Genomic DNA, 15,612 nt, shown 5'->3' with positions numbered 1-15,612 from the left:
ACACTACCCCCCAACCCCTCCAATCCTTCCTTCATCCCCCCCACCACTGTGAACCACGCGTGTGGCTACCAATGCCCTCTCGGTGTCTCCTCAGGAAAAGCTTTCCCACAATCGTCAGGAGAGGGCCCAGACTTGGGGCGAGGTTCCAGACATCAACTTCCTCATCTCCTACAAGGAACAGGCCCTGGAGGTGACTGGGGTGGCCGAGGACAGGGTGGTCACCAACATGGAGGCTTGCGGACGCCGCAGAGGTGAGGAACCACCAGGCTCCACCCGGAGGACCTGTTAAACGCAAGTTGTTATTGCCATACTGACCGACCAAGCCCTCCCACTGATCACATGCCCATTCACCCATCCAGCCGACCGCGTCGGCCGATCCTGGGTGACCCCCATGTCCAGCTTCCCAGAACACCTCAGAGGGGAGCTCCAAGGAAGACACGATCGAGGCATCACAGCTATCATCCACATCCTCCACCAGCGCAGATACACACACCTCGGTGGGAAATGTTAGTGGTCAGGCTTCTGGAGAACCATCTGAGCACCAGACGGCTGCAGGCAGGTACCCCCAGACGAGGCAGCAGTCAAAGATCTGCTGGGTTCCAGGACCCAGCTGGGTTCCAGCCTGATACCGAGCCAGAGGGAGAGATATTCCCGGAGCTGATGGAGATGATAGGGAATGGTCAGGACATTCAGAGGGAGATGTTAGTGACACTCCAGCCGATCCATGGCCGATTGGAGGAGTCCCAGAGGCTCCAGATTCAGGAGATGTTGCTGGCAAAGCGTGGCACCGAGGCCACCAGTGCTAGGGTGGCGACCGTAGTGAAGAGCGTGGTGCTTGAACCAGCTCTGTGCCATGGTGAACCCCAGGGCCCCATGGACACTGACTGGGAGGAGGGGGCACGAACCCGGACCTGTCCCATGGAGTAGCCATGGTGGCCACCAGCTCCCCGAGTTCCATCCCTCTGATGAGGCCGCGTCTCGCAGCCAGCACCCAGAACAGGGCGGCATGGCTGTGCATGTGCCGCCGCCAAGTGAGCCAGGGCCCTCCGGCCCCAGAGAATGCCCACTAGGGGCATAGAAGGCCACGGGACATGGTAAGCAGCTGGCTGCTTCCATCTCTGATGTGCATCCAGGGGACACACCGAGATGTAAGGTAGAGCTAGGAAGGGAAAGCACATTGATGATCACGGAGGGAACCAGTGGGAGGGGGCAGCACCATCAGGAGAGTTGGGAACTGCTACACACAATAAACACCCTTCTGCACAACCAGCATGATGCCTTTGTCACTATCTTCTGCAATGCGGGCTGACTTATGAACCCTCGACCCATCTCTCCAGCCACCACCACTAACCCCGCCCACCGTGTGCAGGTGATGGATGTGAGCAAGCACTCAGCAGGCAAGCAGGGGTCAGACTATGGCATAGATGGAGGAGCATTGCGCACAGCAGGTTATCATCACCCCCCCTGCCCTCGCACATGACCCACAGACGGTGCAGACACAGTCCCAGCACCCTGGAGTGGTGCGACACCTACCCTGGGAAATGGGAGTGGGGGGTGGGGTGATAGACCAGGCCACATCCTCAGTAAATTGGGCGAGTATGAGGGCCTCCCTGACCCTCCTAGCTGCTGCCTGTGCTGCAGCCTCTGGCTGGTCCTCAGATTCCTCCCTTGGTTCCTCCTCCAGCCGTCGCCTCATCATCCTCGTCCTCCTTCTTGCGCCACATGTTGCTCATCACCAACCTCCAGCTCGTCGCCCGCTGCTGTGCAGGGGGCACAGCAGACCACCACAAAGTGGGCAACCCTCCGGGATGTGTACTGGAGTGCACCACCAGAGCAGTCGAGGCATCGGAACCGAATCTTGAGCAGGCCGATGCACTGCTCAGTAACAGCCTGGGTGGGCAGATTAGCCTCATTGTAACAGGTCTCCGCTTCGGTATCTAGCCTCCGTACTGGTGCCAGGTCCTCAGCAGGTACCCCTTATACCCAAAGAGCCAGCCACCCATCCTGGGGTGGCCTTGAAGGAACTGTGGACGGCTGACTGCCCAGGAAGTGTGCACACAGGTGCATGATCCTCATCTGGTAGTCGCACGCGAGCTGCATGTTGAGGGAGTGGAACTCCTTTTCGCTAATGTAGGACATTGCTAGATGCCCGGTGAGCGCAGGGCTACATGCGTAGCATCTATTACCCCGGACCAGGGGCATCCCCGCGATGGCGGAGAAACCTGCACGGGCATCTTGCTGGGCTTAGTCAATGTCAAAGAGGATGTAGTTCACCACCCAGGCAAACGTGATCTGTGAGATGCCACACAGATCCCCGTTCGAGCTGGGGAATGATCCTGAGGCATCAAAGTTCAGAGCTGCAGTGGCCTTGAAGGCCAGTGGGAGCAGGTGTCCTCCTCCTCCACGTGGTGCCAGGGGCCAGAGGCCTCAGCAGTTGGTGCGGCTTATGGGTGGTCAGTGGGGCAGATGGACAGGGACAAGAGTTGCCCCCGAGACAGGTACACACGGTCTAGGAGCTGGTGTGATGGTGCTTCGAGCGGTTAACCCCCGGGTGCACTCCAGCACCTCCCCCCCACCCTCACATGATGACCCACCCATGCAGTGGGTCCCCATCCCTCCCAACCAAGGGGCCCCCACCAAGCACTGAGGTGGCAAGCCCAGCGCCCTCGGGCTCTTTATCTGCGAGCAAAGATGGCTACTCACCTCCTTGGCTCCCCACGGAAGCTCTTCTGCCGGTTCATTCATGTTTTTCAAAAGGAGTACTAATCGGAGCCAGTGTCACCACTTTCTGGAGAGGTCGATAATGACAGGAGGCCATTGGATATGGGGTGGTTCCCGTTAATTGTATGGAAATAGGGTTTAAGTGGTAATAATTGGTTTCTGGCCACCCTATGGCGAGATCCCGATTTTGCCTATGGGAGCGGGCTGGTTGCATCACAAACTGTTTGGCGCCTGGCGCAGTTCTCGTTTCTAGCCTCTCCCGCTATTCACCAGCCTCGTTTTGCTCGAGCGGGATAAATAAAATAAAAGGATAAAGATCTTTGATGCATTGGGATGATTTCCAGTTAAGTATCTCTCCGAAGTTCAGCTTTTGATTTGATACTTCTTCCTTAAGAGGTTTCAGGGGGTTTCTCTGGCAAGGTGGTCCTATCATCTCTGCAGACTCAGTATCATTCCAAATTCACATCAAAGGATGTGCCAGGCATTCACTGCTTTCAGAACAATGAAGCAGTTCTTTCATTTCAGTAAGCAGGAGAGAGAGAGAGAGAGAGAGAGAGAGAGAGAGTTCCTTTCGCTTCCAAGGTCGAAAGGCTTCTGCCAATTCTCTCAGAAAGCATCACGCAAGAACTAATCGCTGACTTGTCAGGCAGTACACTGTCCAAGAGCAACCCACCGGTTTCTAGCCAACCAATTGATCCAAATCCCTGCAAACCTGGTTCTGAAGAACCACACAAATAGTCTGAATTTTCCTTTCTAAAAAGAAAATCTGGGAACACAGTGCCCTGATGAGCAGTCTGCTTCAATGTTGAGTTTCCGCTTAAAGGCACATTCCAGTTAAGGGTCCACAGACCAAATTAATAAAATAACATAAAAGAAATGGGAACAAAGAAGGCGGGGCTCCTGTAAGGGGGCTTGGGGGGGGCCTGAAGAGGGGGGCCCCCCAGGGACCCCATTGCAGGGTTCCTGTGTGCAGCGCCGGCCCTAGGGTTGCTGGCGCCCCGGGCAAGCTGAACTTCGGCGCCCTTGAGGGGGGGGGGGGGCCCGAGAGGGAGGGGGGCCGGGGCCGAGAGGGAGGGGGCGGGGCCGAGAGGGTGGGGACCCGAGGGGGGAGCGGACCCGAGGGGGGGGGGGGGGGCGGACCAAGCGAGGGGGCAGACAGAGGGGGGGGGGGCCGCCCTGGGGGAGTGCGGCCACCGCGCATGCGCTGGTTGGCACCGGCCCAACTGCGCATGCGCGGGACCCGAGTCTCTGGCGCCCCCTAGCACATGGCGCCCCGGGCGACTGCCCGAGTTGCCGGTGCCTTGAGCCGGCCCTGCCTGTGTGTGGGGAGTGACATTTCCCATGGGTGGTACATGTGGGGGGCTCACTTAGAGATCGGGGCACCCTTTCAAAATGGCAGCCCAATCTCGGAGTTCAGCTCCCCAGTGCTGAAAAAAATTCTAAGTGTGGGCTGAACCGGTGAGAAATCCGTCAGGGTTTAAAAAGGTAACTAAGGGTGCGATTCTTTGGCCTCATTGCACTCTTGCCTGAGCTAGTCGAGGCCGGTGAATAGTGGGAAAGATGGAAATGAGAACTGTGCCGGGAGCCAAACCGTTTGCTTAAGCTCTATTTCCATACAATTAACAGGACCCACCCCAAATACAACAGAATCCATGATTCAGCGGCTTCCCCAGCAAGTGGTCACGCTAGCACCGATTAGTACTCCTTTTGAAAAACATGAACCTGGCGGATAGGCTGCTGTGGGGAGATGAGAAAGTGAGCAGCCATGTTTACTCACAGGCAATGTCCCAGGGGACTGGGCATGCTGCCCCTGTGCTCAGGGTGGGGCGCAACAAGGGGGTGCAGCTCCGGTTGGGAGTGGGCCGCCATGGTGGGGGTGTGGACATGCGAGGGTCTGCCATGCCAACCCTTATACTGTAAAGGGGTCCTGGAAGGGGGGCTGCTGTAAGGGGGCTTGGGGCGGCCTGAAGAGGGGGACCCCATTGCGGGGTGCCCGTGTGTGGGGAGTGACATTTCCCATGGGTGGTACATGTGGGGGACCTACAACTCACTTAGAGATTGGTGTTGACGCCCTCGGCAATGCTCCTCAGTGATTGGGCCATGTTTTGCAGGGACTCAGCAATGCCCACCTGGGAGCAGCTCTGCAGCGCCTTGGCTATTCCCATTTGAGAGCGGAACATGTCCCGAAGAGCCTCATCAAGGTCCACCTGGTACTGAGTCACGTCTCCCAGCAAGTCAGACATTCTGCCGAGGCCGTCAGCCATGATCGTCACCAACTGTGCCACGCCTTGAACACGTTCACTCATGCTGCTGATGTCTTGCACTAGACTCTCCAATGTTGGCCTCAGTGCCATGCATTGGCGGCGACATTGCCTGTGTCCGCAACCTCTGGGACTCCCTCAATTGGCTATGGACCTGCTGGAGTATCGCTGGCATCTCCCTCTGAATGTCCTGCCGCTCCCTAACGTCACCATGAGCTCAGGATAAACCTGTTCCAGAGGTTCAGCATCTGACTGAGATCCAGCTGGGTTGGAATAAAGCAGCCCTCCGACTGCTGTCTTCCCTGGAGGTTCCTGCCTCCACCTGACATGAATTAGCAGCTGTGTGGTGCTCACCAGATTGTGCCCCCGAAGTCTGGCCACTAACATTTCCCACTGAGGTGCATGTATCTGCGCTAGTGGAGGGTGGGGATGACAGCTGTGATGCATCGACTGCGGCATCGTCAGTGCTCTCCTCCGAGATGTCTCACAGGAGGCAAGAGTGCGAGGCCATCCCGGATGGGCCTGCGGCGTCGGCTGGAGGACCTGCGGGGGAACGAACCTGTGGTCAGTGGGCGGGATGGGTCAGTCTGTATGCAATAACAAACTCACGTGAGCCAGTCCTCCTGGTCATGCTGCCCAAGCCGACGGCCACTGTCACATCACCCCGGATAGCACTGGCCGCCTTGTGGTTCACCCTCCAGGACCCTTGGGGGAACAGGACATCCTTCATGGCCTCCACTGCATCTAGGACCCTCCCTAGGTCTACATTCCCGAATCGTGGGGCCGGTCGTCTCGGCGCCATGGCTGCGAGCTGAGTGACATTGGCTGCACAAGTGCTATTTAAGTGCTGCTTGACCTAGTTAGTGGCGAGGGGCTGGCAAGCACGGTCCCAGCAAATTGGCTGGCGAGCCTTCATTTGCAGAGTAAAGCCCGTGGGGCCTCATTAAGTGGACTAATTAAAGTTGATTAGCGTTGCCAGCCTCGCTGACCGAGCGCTGGCTTCCATACTTAGAAATTTTTCGGAGAATCGCACCCAAAGGGCGTGATTCTCTGGTTGCGTTGCAGTCGAACGAGAGCACACCGTGGCTGGAGAATCCCGCGAGGGGCCTCCCACGGTTTTCCTGCAGCCTCCGCGCCTAGTTGGATTCACCCAAGTCCTGCGAGGCATCGGGATCGGAACTCTGCCAAAAAGGGGCGGGACCAAACAGCATTCGCTAAAGTAGGTTGTAAACTTACTAAAGGCCTACTTACCTGGGTTACACCGGCCTCCCTTGATTCACCAGCCTCCCCAGGGAGGCTGCAGCCAGGTGCCAATGTGGACCAGGCAGAACGGCACCTGGGGAGTCTCCCAGGCTATTGGAGACCCTTTGGTGGTCAGTTCAGTGCAGGGTCTCACCCACCCCTCCCCCGAGAACATGGGCACCTTGGCACTTCCCAGCTGGCATCTTGGCACTGCCACTCTGGCACTGCTAAGCTGGCAGGAGGAATGTCAGGGTGTCAGTGCAAGCTTGTCTGTCAGGGTGGCACTGCCAATGCTCAGGGGCCCAGGAGGGCCATGCCCATGAAAGGAGGGTGGAAGGGGAGTTTGAAGGGTGGGGGTGTGCAGGGCAGGAAATTAGGGGTCTTTGGGATGTTGGGTGGTGGTGGGCAGCACGGTAGCACAGTGGTTAACACAGTTGCACCACAGCTCCAGGGTCCCAGGTTCGATTCCCAGCTTGGGTCACTGTCTGTGCGGAATCTGTACGTTCTGCCCATGCCTGCGTGGGTTTCCTCCGGGTGCTCTGGTTTCCTCCCACAGTCCAAAGATGTGCTGATTTAGTGGACTGGCCTTGATAAATTGCCCTTAGTGTCCAAAAAAAGATTACCTGGCGTCACGGGGATAGGGTGGAGGTGTGGGCTTTAATAGGGTGCTCTTTCCAAGAGCTGGTGCAGACTCGATGGGCCGAATGGCTCCTTCTGCACTGTAAATTCTATGATTCTGTGGGTGGAGTTCCTGAAAGGGATGGGGTGCTGTCGGGGAGCTTTGGGGGGCCTGAAAGGGGGGGGGGGTGGGGGGCAAGGACCCCATAGTGGGGTGTCCTCACTTGTGGGGTTTGGGGAAGTGGCCATGTGAGTGGGGAAGTGACATGTCCAATGGGTGGGGGGTGACCTCACTTAAAGGTTGGGGCACCCTTTCAAACTGGCAGCCCGATCTCTGAGTTCAGCTCCCCAGTGCTGAAAAAAATTTGAAGTGTGGGTTAATCAAGCGAGAAACTCCCCAGGGCTCAAATAAATGACTAAGTGTCATTGGATAGCAGTGGGGAACTCCTAAACCCGACAAAATGAACTTAGAAATGTTTCTGTTGAATCACGCCATGGATTAATTAGCAGTGGTGTAAATTTAGCTTGACAATGTCCAAGTAACTCATCAATATCACCCCAACATGTGGCCAAGGAGCTGTCAATCAAAGCTTGATGTTTATAAACATTGCAGTTGGAGCACCTCAGAGTTACTTAACCGTGAAGGACAGTGAATGGAACAATGCTGACAGCTCAGGTGTGTGGAAGCTGTCAATCACAGCTCAGTAAAATCGATATAAAGAGAAACGAATGAATGGCTTGCAGATCAAAGATCTGAGGGGACTTATAGACAGCTGACTGATTTCTCTTTCCAGGAATTGACTGGTGTTGCTTCCTGTGTCTGAGTTAGCAGGTGTATTGCCCAGGTGAGAGTTAAAACGGTCATTTTTTTCACTGCCTGCCTGGACTGCTCTCTAGCAGACAGGGATCTCTCTTCAGGTGGCAGGGGTCTCTTTTCTGGGGGCTTTCTGACTTGGTCCGTCTTCTGGGGGTCTCCTTATTTAGGGGTCTCTGGAGGAGTCTATTTATTAAGGGAGTCTCTTTTTTAGAGTGTCTCGTTATTTGGGTCTCTGATGGGGGGGTGGTAGGGTCGGCAGGTCTTGCATTGTGAGAGGGAGAGTGGGCCTCAGATGGATTTTGGGGCAACTATCTTCAAGAGTAATCCCCTTGGATCCTGTTGGGGTGGTGGTCAGTCTCTCCACCCTGTGCCCTGGCATAGCAGGGGGTTCTGTTGGTGTTTTTAAACATTCGACAATGTGAAGGTTTGAGTTGAGGGGAAGGGTTCTACAATTCATGGGCTGTTTAATTATGCACTTCCAAGAATTGGATGACATCTAACATTATGGGGGGGGGGGGGGGGGGGGGGGGGGGGGTTTGGACTGTGTATGTCGTTGGTGGCTATGTATGGGTGGATGGTGGATTCAAGATTCCTTTTCTTTGATGTTTGTATTTAAAATGTTGGGGGTTGGTTAGAGGAAAGAATTGTTGGCCAGGGGATTGGCATTGTATTTGTTACCGTTGATTATCTGTTGGTGAATATAAATTTGGAAGTATGAAAAAGGAAGACAATAAAAATATTTTTTAGAAAGAGTAATCTCCTTGGCCTACTGTGAGGTCCACTGTGTTTTTTTATTATTATTATTATCCAGGCCCATGTGACTCTCCAGTCCTCTGGGCTGGGAATCACGTGGGTGAAAATCACTACAGGTCTTGACAAGCGTGGCCCTGACACGACGGACCTCACAGTGTGCCAAGGGGATTACTCTTTTTTTAAATATTTTTATATGGGGGGGGGGGGGGGGGGGGTCGGAGTACCGGAAACAGATCGGCATCTGGCGCCGAACCAGTTTTCTTCACGATGCTGAATTCACCACCTCCTCGCTAACTCTGGTACCAGCAGTGCGAAGCGGAGAATTTCACTCAAGTATTTTGATGGCATGGTCACTCTTCATCACAGACCAAGTTCCCATTCTCAACTGTGTCATCTGAGCATGAGAAGCAAAACTTAGGTGGAGAACATTGCATTGCACAGCCAGTTAAGAGATTTCATCCAGAAAGTTTGATAAAACTTCTAATTTAAGTGCTCGGAAAGATGTAAAAGGTGATCAAGCACAAATCAACATGGTAAAACTGCCAGTTTTCAAAGTTTTGCTCCAAACCTCGTTTCCAAAACAACACATGACACTGTGACGTAATGCAATAGGCTCACTACCACATATGTCACTCCATGAAGCAGGACCCACACTGGGCCAATTATTGGACCAAAAACCATAAGAAATAGAATTATTTTTCAATAAAAGGCACACGTAGAAAACTTTACCATTAGACTGGAACACTCCCAATTAATTTTAATAGAAAAATGTTAATTGTTTCTGTCAGAATTCAGAACATGATTCTCAGTTCATAAAACCAAGCACCAGATTAGTGGGCAAGTAATCTTCTAAGTCTACCATCTGGCAAGCAAATATGAGGATCTAAATTTATCAGTGACACACATTTCAAGGCATTTTTTGCATAATTAATTCTTTTTGAAGAATCCTAGAAATAATTTGTCACATTGGTTTTCATACGATTTTTTTGTTATCCTTTTACTTATATCCATGTAATGTAGAAGATACCGTACACAATCCCCCTTTTGGACCCTTGTCTGGAACAGCTGTTTGTTAAATTAGTACTTACAACATGAAGTCTTGCTCCCAACAAGGCTGATCCCCTCGTACTGCTATTGTGGTGCTTTTTACATTCTGTACTTTCAGCGTCACGTAAGTGTTAAATTTATCTGTCAAAGAAGAAAAAGGCCTTTTAATTTGAGTGGGAGTCAGATATATGTTCCACCAGTTCGCTTTTTAACTTAAACAACCAGCAGCTGCCTGTGCAGGGGTTAGCAACAACTTGAATTTACATACCACCGATAACACAGTAAAAACATCACAAAGCATCGTACAGGACCGTTTTCATACAAAATGTTGACATCGAGCTACATAGAGATTTTTTTTTAAACTAAAAGTTTCAAGGAGGGTGGCACAGTGGTTAGCACTGCCGTCAGGGACCAAAGTTCGATTCATGCCTTGGGTGACTGTCCGGGTGGAGCTCACACATTTTCCCTGTGTCTGCTTGTGTTTTCTCCGGGTGCTCTGGTTTCCTCCCACTGTCCAAACATGTGCAAGTTAGGTTGGTTGGCCACGATCAATGTAAGGGGTTACAGGAATAGGGTGGGGGAATGGGCCTAGGTGGGGTGTTCTTTCGGAGATTTGGTACAGATTCAATGGGTCGAATAGCCTCCTTCTGCACTGTAAGGATTCTCTGATTCTATTAGTGACAAAGGAGAGATAGATAGGAATAAGGAGAGAGTTGAAGGTGGAAATCCAGAGTTTAGGGCCTACAAAGTTGAAGACTCAGCCACCAATACAGGAATGATTAAAGTCAGGAATGTGAAAGAGTCAGAAATAGAAAAGTGCAGGGGTCTCAAAGAATAAAAAGGCCTTTTAATCTGAGTGGGAGTCAGATATATGTTCCACCAATTTTCATTTTCATTTCATTTTTCATTTTTCAGAAAGCTGTAATAATGGATGAGATTAGAGACAGGGAGAAGTGAAGCCAATGCTTCCTCTAAGATGCACATGTACAAGCAGCAATCTGTAAACTACTGCACATGGTAATAAGCAGATCTCTTACAGCAGCGAGCTCAAGCAAGGAAGCAGGACTGAGCATCAAGTCCCAACCACAATATTGTAAGTGGCTGGAAAGAGAGCAGGACGAAGGGAAGCTGTGAATGAGGGAGCAGTGAACTCAAGTAGATTGAATTTCTTTATTGTCACGTGTACCAAGGTACAGTGAAAAGTATTTTTCTGTGAGGAGCTCAACAGATCATTAAGTACATGAAAAGTAAAGGAAATAAAAGAAAATACATAAAAGAGCAACACAAGGTACACAATGTAACTACATAACACTGACATTGGATAAAGCGTACAGAGTGTAGTGTTAATGAGGTCAGTCCATAAGAGCGTCGTTTCGGAGTCTGGTAAAAGCGGGGTAGAAGCTGTTTTTGAGTCTGTCCGTGCGTGTTCTCAGGATTTTGTATCTCCTGCCCGATGGAAGAAATGGAAGAGTGAGTAAGCCGGGTGGGAGGGGTCTTTGATTATGCTGCCCGCCTTCCCCAGGCAGTGGGGGTGTAGATGGAGTCAATGGATGGGAGACAGGTTTGTGTGATGGACTGGACTCTGAAGTTTCTTGCGGTTCTGGGCCAAGCAGTTGCCATACCAGGCTGTGATGCAGCCAGATGGGATGCCTTCTCTGGTGCACTTGTAAAAGTTGGTATGAGTTCATGTGGACATGCCAAATTTCCTTAGTTTCCTGAGGAAGTATAGGCGCTGTTGTGCTTTCTTGGTGATACGTCGACATTGGTGGATCAGGACAGATTTTTGGAGATGTGTGCCCCCAGGAATTTGAAACTGCTAACCATCTCCACCTCGGCCCCGTTGATGCTGACAGGGGTGTGTACAGTACTTTGCTTTCTGAAGTCAACGACCAGCTCTTTAGTTTTGCTGGCATTGAGGGATAGATTGTTGTCGCTGTCGAACCACTCCACTAGGTTCTCAATCTCCCTCCTGTATTCTGACTCGTCATTATTCGAGATCCAGCCCACTCTGGTCGTATCGTCAGCAAATCTGTAGATGGAGTTGGAACCAAATTTTGCCACGCAGTCGTGTGTGTACAGGGAGCACAGTCTAGCAGGGCCCTGGTGTTGAGTACTATTGTGGAGGAGGCGTTGTTGTTTATTCTTACTGATTGTGGTCTGTGGGTTAGAAAGTCGAGGATCCAGTTGCAGAGTGAGGAGGCAAGTCCTAGGTTGGAGAGTGGAGTGTGCCCATAAGTGAACAACACACTGTGAGAAGAGCAGGAGACAAGGACATGGGCCAGGTCGCTCAGTCCCTGTGAACTTCGGACGGTGAGGGAGCTCTGAATTCATTGGGAAGGACGAAGAGACTCAGGAAAATTCTCTATAAACTGGTCAAACTGTGAGAGGAACGGCTAAGCCAGATGAAACTGATAAATCAGCCCAAGATTAATAATGAGCCTTGGGGGTGCTTCCTTTTCAGTGGCTTTCAATGAACCCAGACTCCAGCCGTATCTGACTGGCCAAGAAAGGCCTACAGCAACTAAAGGTTACAAGTCCAGTGGGCAGAGCCCTTCATGACCAGAGTCTGGAGTGAAGTTGATGAATGTATTGAGTTTCACTCAGCACGTGATTATTTCTGCCAGGTAGCTTTATGAGACAGATTAAGTCATTGGTTCTTTTTGGCTATAGCCAGTGAACAGCTGCCTTCAGCATTTACTGAGTCACATATACCAACCTGGAAACTGCAGGTTAATTGAAACTATCTATTAATGGACGAGAGAACAGATTTTATGAAACATGTTTCACTGTTTGGCTTTTAAGGTTCACGAAGATCTAGGCCCAGACTTCCAAGCTGTGTGCATGCTCCTGACTTACTTTGCCCTTCATCTTCTTTGCTGAAAGTGTAATCTTCTGCATTGGGAAAGAGGAGCTAACTGTCCAGGTATGTGGAGTGTGAGGAGCGGTAAAATGGAATGGATATGAAAATGAAGAAGAGTAGAATGGGATGTGTGAGGAGAGTGAGAATGCAACCAGCAAGTTCAAAGGGGATTTTTGAGACTAAAGTTGGAATGGGGCGAGGATAGGCGAATATGTCCAGTGGGAGGAGGGTGAGCTTCAAAGAGCATGCATAGATGGCCATACAGAAATCTGTAACAGACCATGCACTGAAATAAAATGGGTCACAACTTTGTGATGCACTAGTGACCTTGAAAATGTAAGTTTACCATGGACAACAAAGTAATGCTCAGAAGAATTTCTAGCCTATATAAAGAAAATTTAGGGGACGTACTGGGCAAGGCCATGGAGGTATATAAACAAAAGGGTAAGATTTAGAAAATAGAGGCATTGCCAGTGTAAGTCAGCAAGCACAGGAGTAATTGCAGAAATCATTTTTGGGCAGAATTTTCCTCTCGTCTAGATACATCTTAAATGACGCTATTGTGTCGCCTCTACCACCTCCGCCATCAATGCGTTCCAGGCACCCATCACCCTCTGCGTAAAGAACTTTCCACGCATATCTCCCTTAAACTTTTCCCCCTCTCACCTTGAAGTCGTGACCCCTAGTAATTGGGTCCCCCACTCTGGGAAAAAGCTTCTTGCTATCCACCCTGTCTCTACCTCTCATGATTTTGTAGACCTCAATGAGGTCCCCCCCCCACCTCCATCTTTCTAATGAAAATAATCCTAATCTACTCAACCTCTCTTCATAGCTAGCACCCTCCATACCAGGCAACATCCTGGTGAACCTCCTCTGCACCCTGTCCAAAGCATCCACATCCTTTTGGTAATGTGGCGACCAGAACTGTATGCAGTATTCCAAATGTGGCCAAACCAAAGTCTTATACAACTGTAACATGACCTGCCAACTCTTGTACGCAATACCCCTTCCGATGAAGGAAAGCAAGCCTTCTTGACCACTCTATCGACCTGCGCAGCCACCTTCAGGGTACAATGGGCCAGAACACCCAGATCTCTCTGTACATCAATTTTATCCAGGGCTTTTTCATTTACCGTATAGTTCGCTCTTGAATTGGATCTTCCAAAATGCATCACCTCACATTTGCCCAGATTGAACTCTATCTGCTATTTCTCCTCCCAACTCTCCAATCTATCTATATTCTGTTATATTCTCTGATAGTCCCCCTCACTATCTGCTACTCCACCAATCTTAGTGTCATCTGCAAACTTGCTAATCAGACCACCTATACCTTCCTCCAGTTCATTTATGTATATCACAAACAACAGTGGTCTGAGCACGGATCCATGTGGAACACCACGAGTCACCTTTCTCCATTTTGAGACACTCCCTTCCACCACTACTCTGTCTCCTATTGCCCAGCCAGTTCTTTATCCATCTAGCTAGTACACCCTGGACCCCATGACACTTCACTTTCTCCATCGGCCTACCATGGGGAAACTTATCAAATGCCTTACTGAAGTCCATGTATATGACATCTACAGCCCTTCCCTCATCACTCAACTTTGTCACGTCCTCAAAGAATTCTATTAAGTTGGTAAGACATGACCTTCCCTGCACAAAACCATGTTGCCCATCACTGATAAGCCCTTTTTCTTCCAAATGGGAATAGATCTTATTCCTCAGTATCTTCTCCAGCAGCTTCCCTACCAATGATGTCAGGCTCACCAGTCTAGTATTACCTGGATTATCCCTACTATCCTTCTTAAACAAGGGTACAACATTAGCAATTCTTCAGTCCTCCGGTACCTCACCCAAATTCAAGGATGCTGCAAAGATATCTGCTGGGCCCCAGCTACTTCCTCTCTCACTTCTCTCAGTAACCTGGGATAGATCCCATCCGGACATGGGGACTTGTCCACCTTAATGCCTTTTAGAATACCAACACATCTTCCCTCCTAATGCCGACTTGACCACGAGTAACCAAACATCTATCCCTAACCTCAACATCTGTCATGTCCCTCACCTTGGTGAATACCGATGCAAAGTACTTGTTAAGAATCTCAAACATTTTCTCTGACTCCGCGCATAACTTTCCTCCTTTGTCCTCGAGTGGGCCAACCCTTTCTCTAGTTGCCCTCTTGCTCCTTATATATGAATAAAAGGCTTTGGGATTTTCCTTAACCCTGTTTGCTAGACTCGACTTCCGGGCGGCGAGCGAGGAGGTCGCAGGGAGAGGGGCTCCCGCAAGCGCCAGGAAGGAACCCCCCCGACAGGCCGGACGGCGGAGGAGGAGCGGGCGGCAACGGCGGAGGAGGAGCGGGCGGCAACGGCGGAGGAGCGGGCGACAACGGAGGAGGAGCGGGCGGCAGCGGCGGGCGGCAGCGGAGGAGAAGCGGAGGAGGAGCGGGCGGCAGCTGAGGAGGAGCGGGCGGCGGCGGAAGGCGGAGGCGAGGAGCAACGGCGACAGGGAGGCCCAGCAGCGGCAGGTCCAACCCCTCTCCCCCCCCCCCCCACGCGGGCCGGGAACGGTGCGGCAGCGGCGGGCCCTCTTTCCCCCCCCCCCCAAACCAGCAGCGGGGACCCACCCCCCAACCAGCAGCGGGACACCACCCCCCCCCCCAACCAGCAGCGGGGACACCACCCCCCCCCCCAACCAGCAGCGGGGACACCAACCCCCCCCAACCAGCAGCGGGGACACCAACCCCCCCCAACCAGCAGCGGGGACACCAACCCCCCCCCCCCCCCAACCAGCAGCGGGGACACCAACCCCCCCCAACCAGCAGTGGGGACACCAACCCCCCCCCCCCCCAACCAGCAGCGGGGACACCAACCCCCCCCCCCCAACCAGCAGCGGGGACACCAACCCCCCCCCCCCCCAACCACAAGCGGGGACACCACCCCCCCCCCCCCAACCAGCAGCGGGGACACCCCCCCCCCCCCCCAACCAGCAGCGGGGACACCACCCCCCCCCCAACCAGCAGCGGGGACACCACCCCCCCCCCCCCAACCAGCAGCGGGCCCCGGCCCACTCGCCCCTCCCCCTCCCCCCAACTGCAGTGACCACCACGTGGCAAGGACAAAGGGACTCTCTCTCTCTCTCCTGGGCGAGTGGAGAGAGAAAACAAAAGAAAAAAGAGACTTATATTTCTGTTCTTTTTTAAAATAAAAACCCAAAAGAAAACTGGTAAAGAGAAAAGGGGTGAAATAAAGGGGTAAAGGAAAGAAGGGGGGAAATAAATTTTTCATTTAAA

At 52.1% G+C, this 15,612-nt stretch overlaps 1 protein-coding gene across 11 annotated transcripts in view; it reads right to left on the bottom strand.

Annotated features, from left to right (window-relative positions):
- Positions 1–15,612, bottom strand: part of LOC119962769 (protein unc-13 homolog B-like) — a 746,238-nt gene that overhangs the window by 500,188 nt on the left and 230,438 nt on the right. For all 11 annotated transcript variants that reach the window (XM_038790824.1, XM_038790825.1, XM_038790823.1 and 8 more), the window contains one exon: positions 9,501–9,600. In XM_038790824.1, the coding sequence (XP_038646752.1) occupies positions 9,501–9,600 (100 nt within the window). The remainder of the gene's footprint in view (positions 1–9,500; positions 9,601–15,612) is intronic.

Source organism: Scyliorhinus canicula, chromosome 3, assembly GCF_902713615.1.
Source record: "Scyliorhinus canicula chromosome 3, sScyCan1.1, whole genome shotgun sequence".
NCBI classification, from domain to species: Eukaryota; Metazoa; Chordata; class Chondrichthyes; order Carcharhiniformes; family Scyliorhinidae; genus Scyliorhinus; species Scyliorhinus canicula.
The sequence above is the reverse complement of the archived record's forward strand: the minus strand, read 5'-3'. Positions and strand labels throughout refer to the sequence as shown.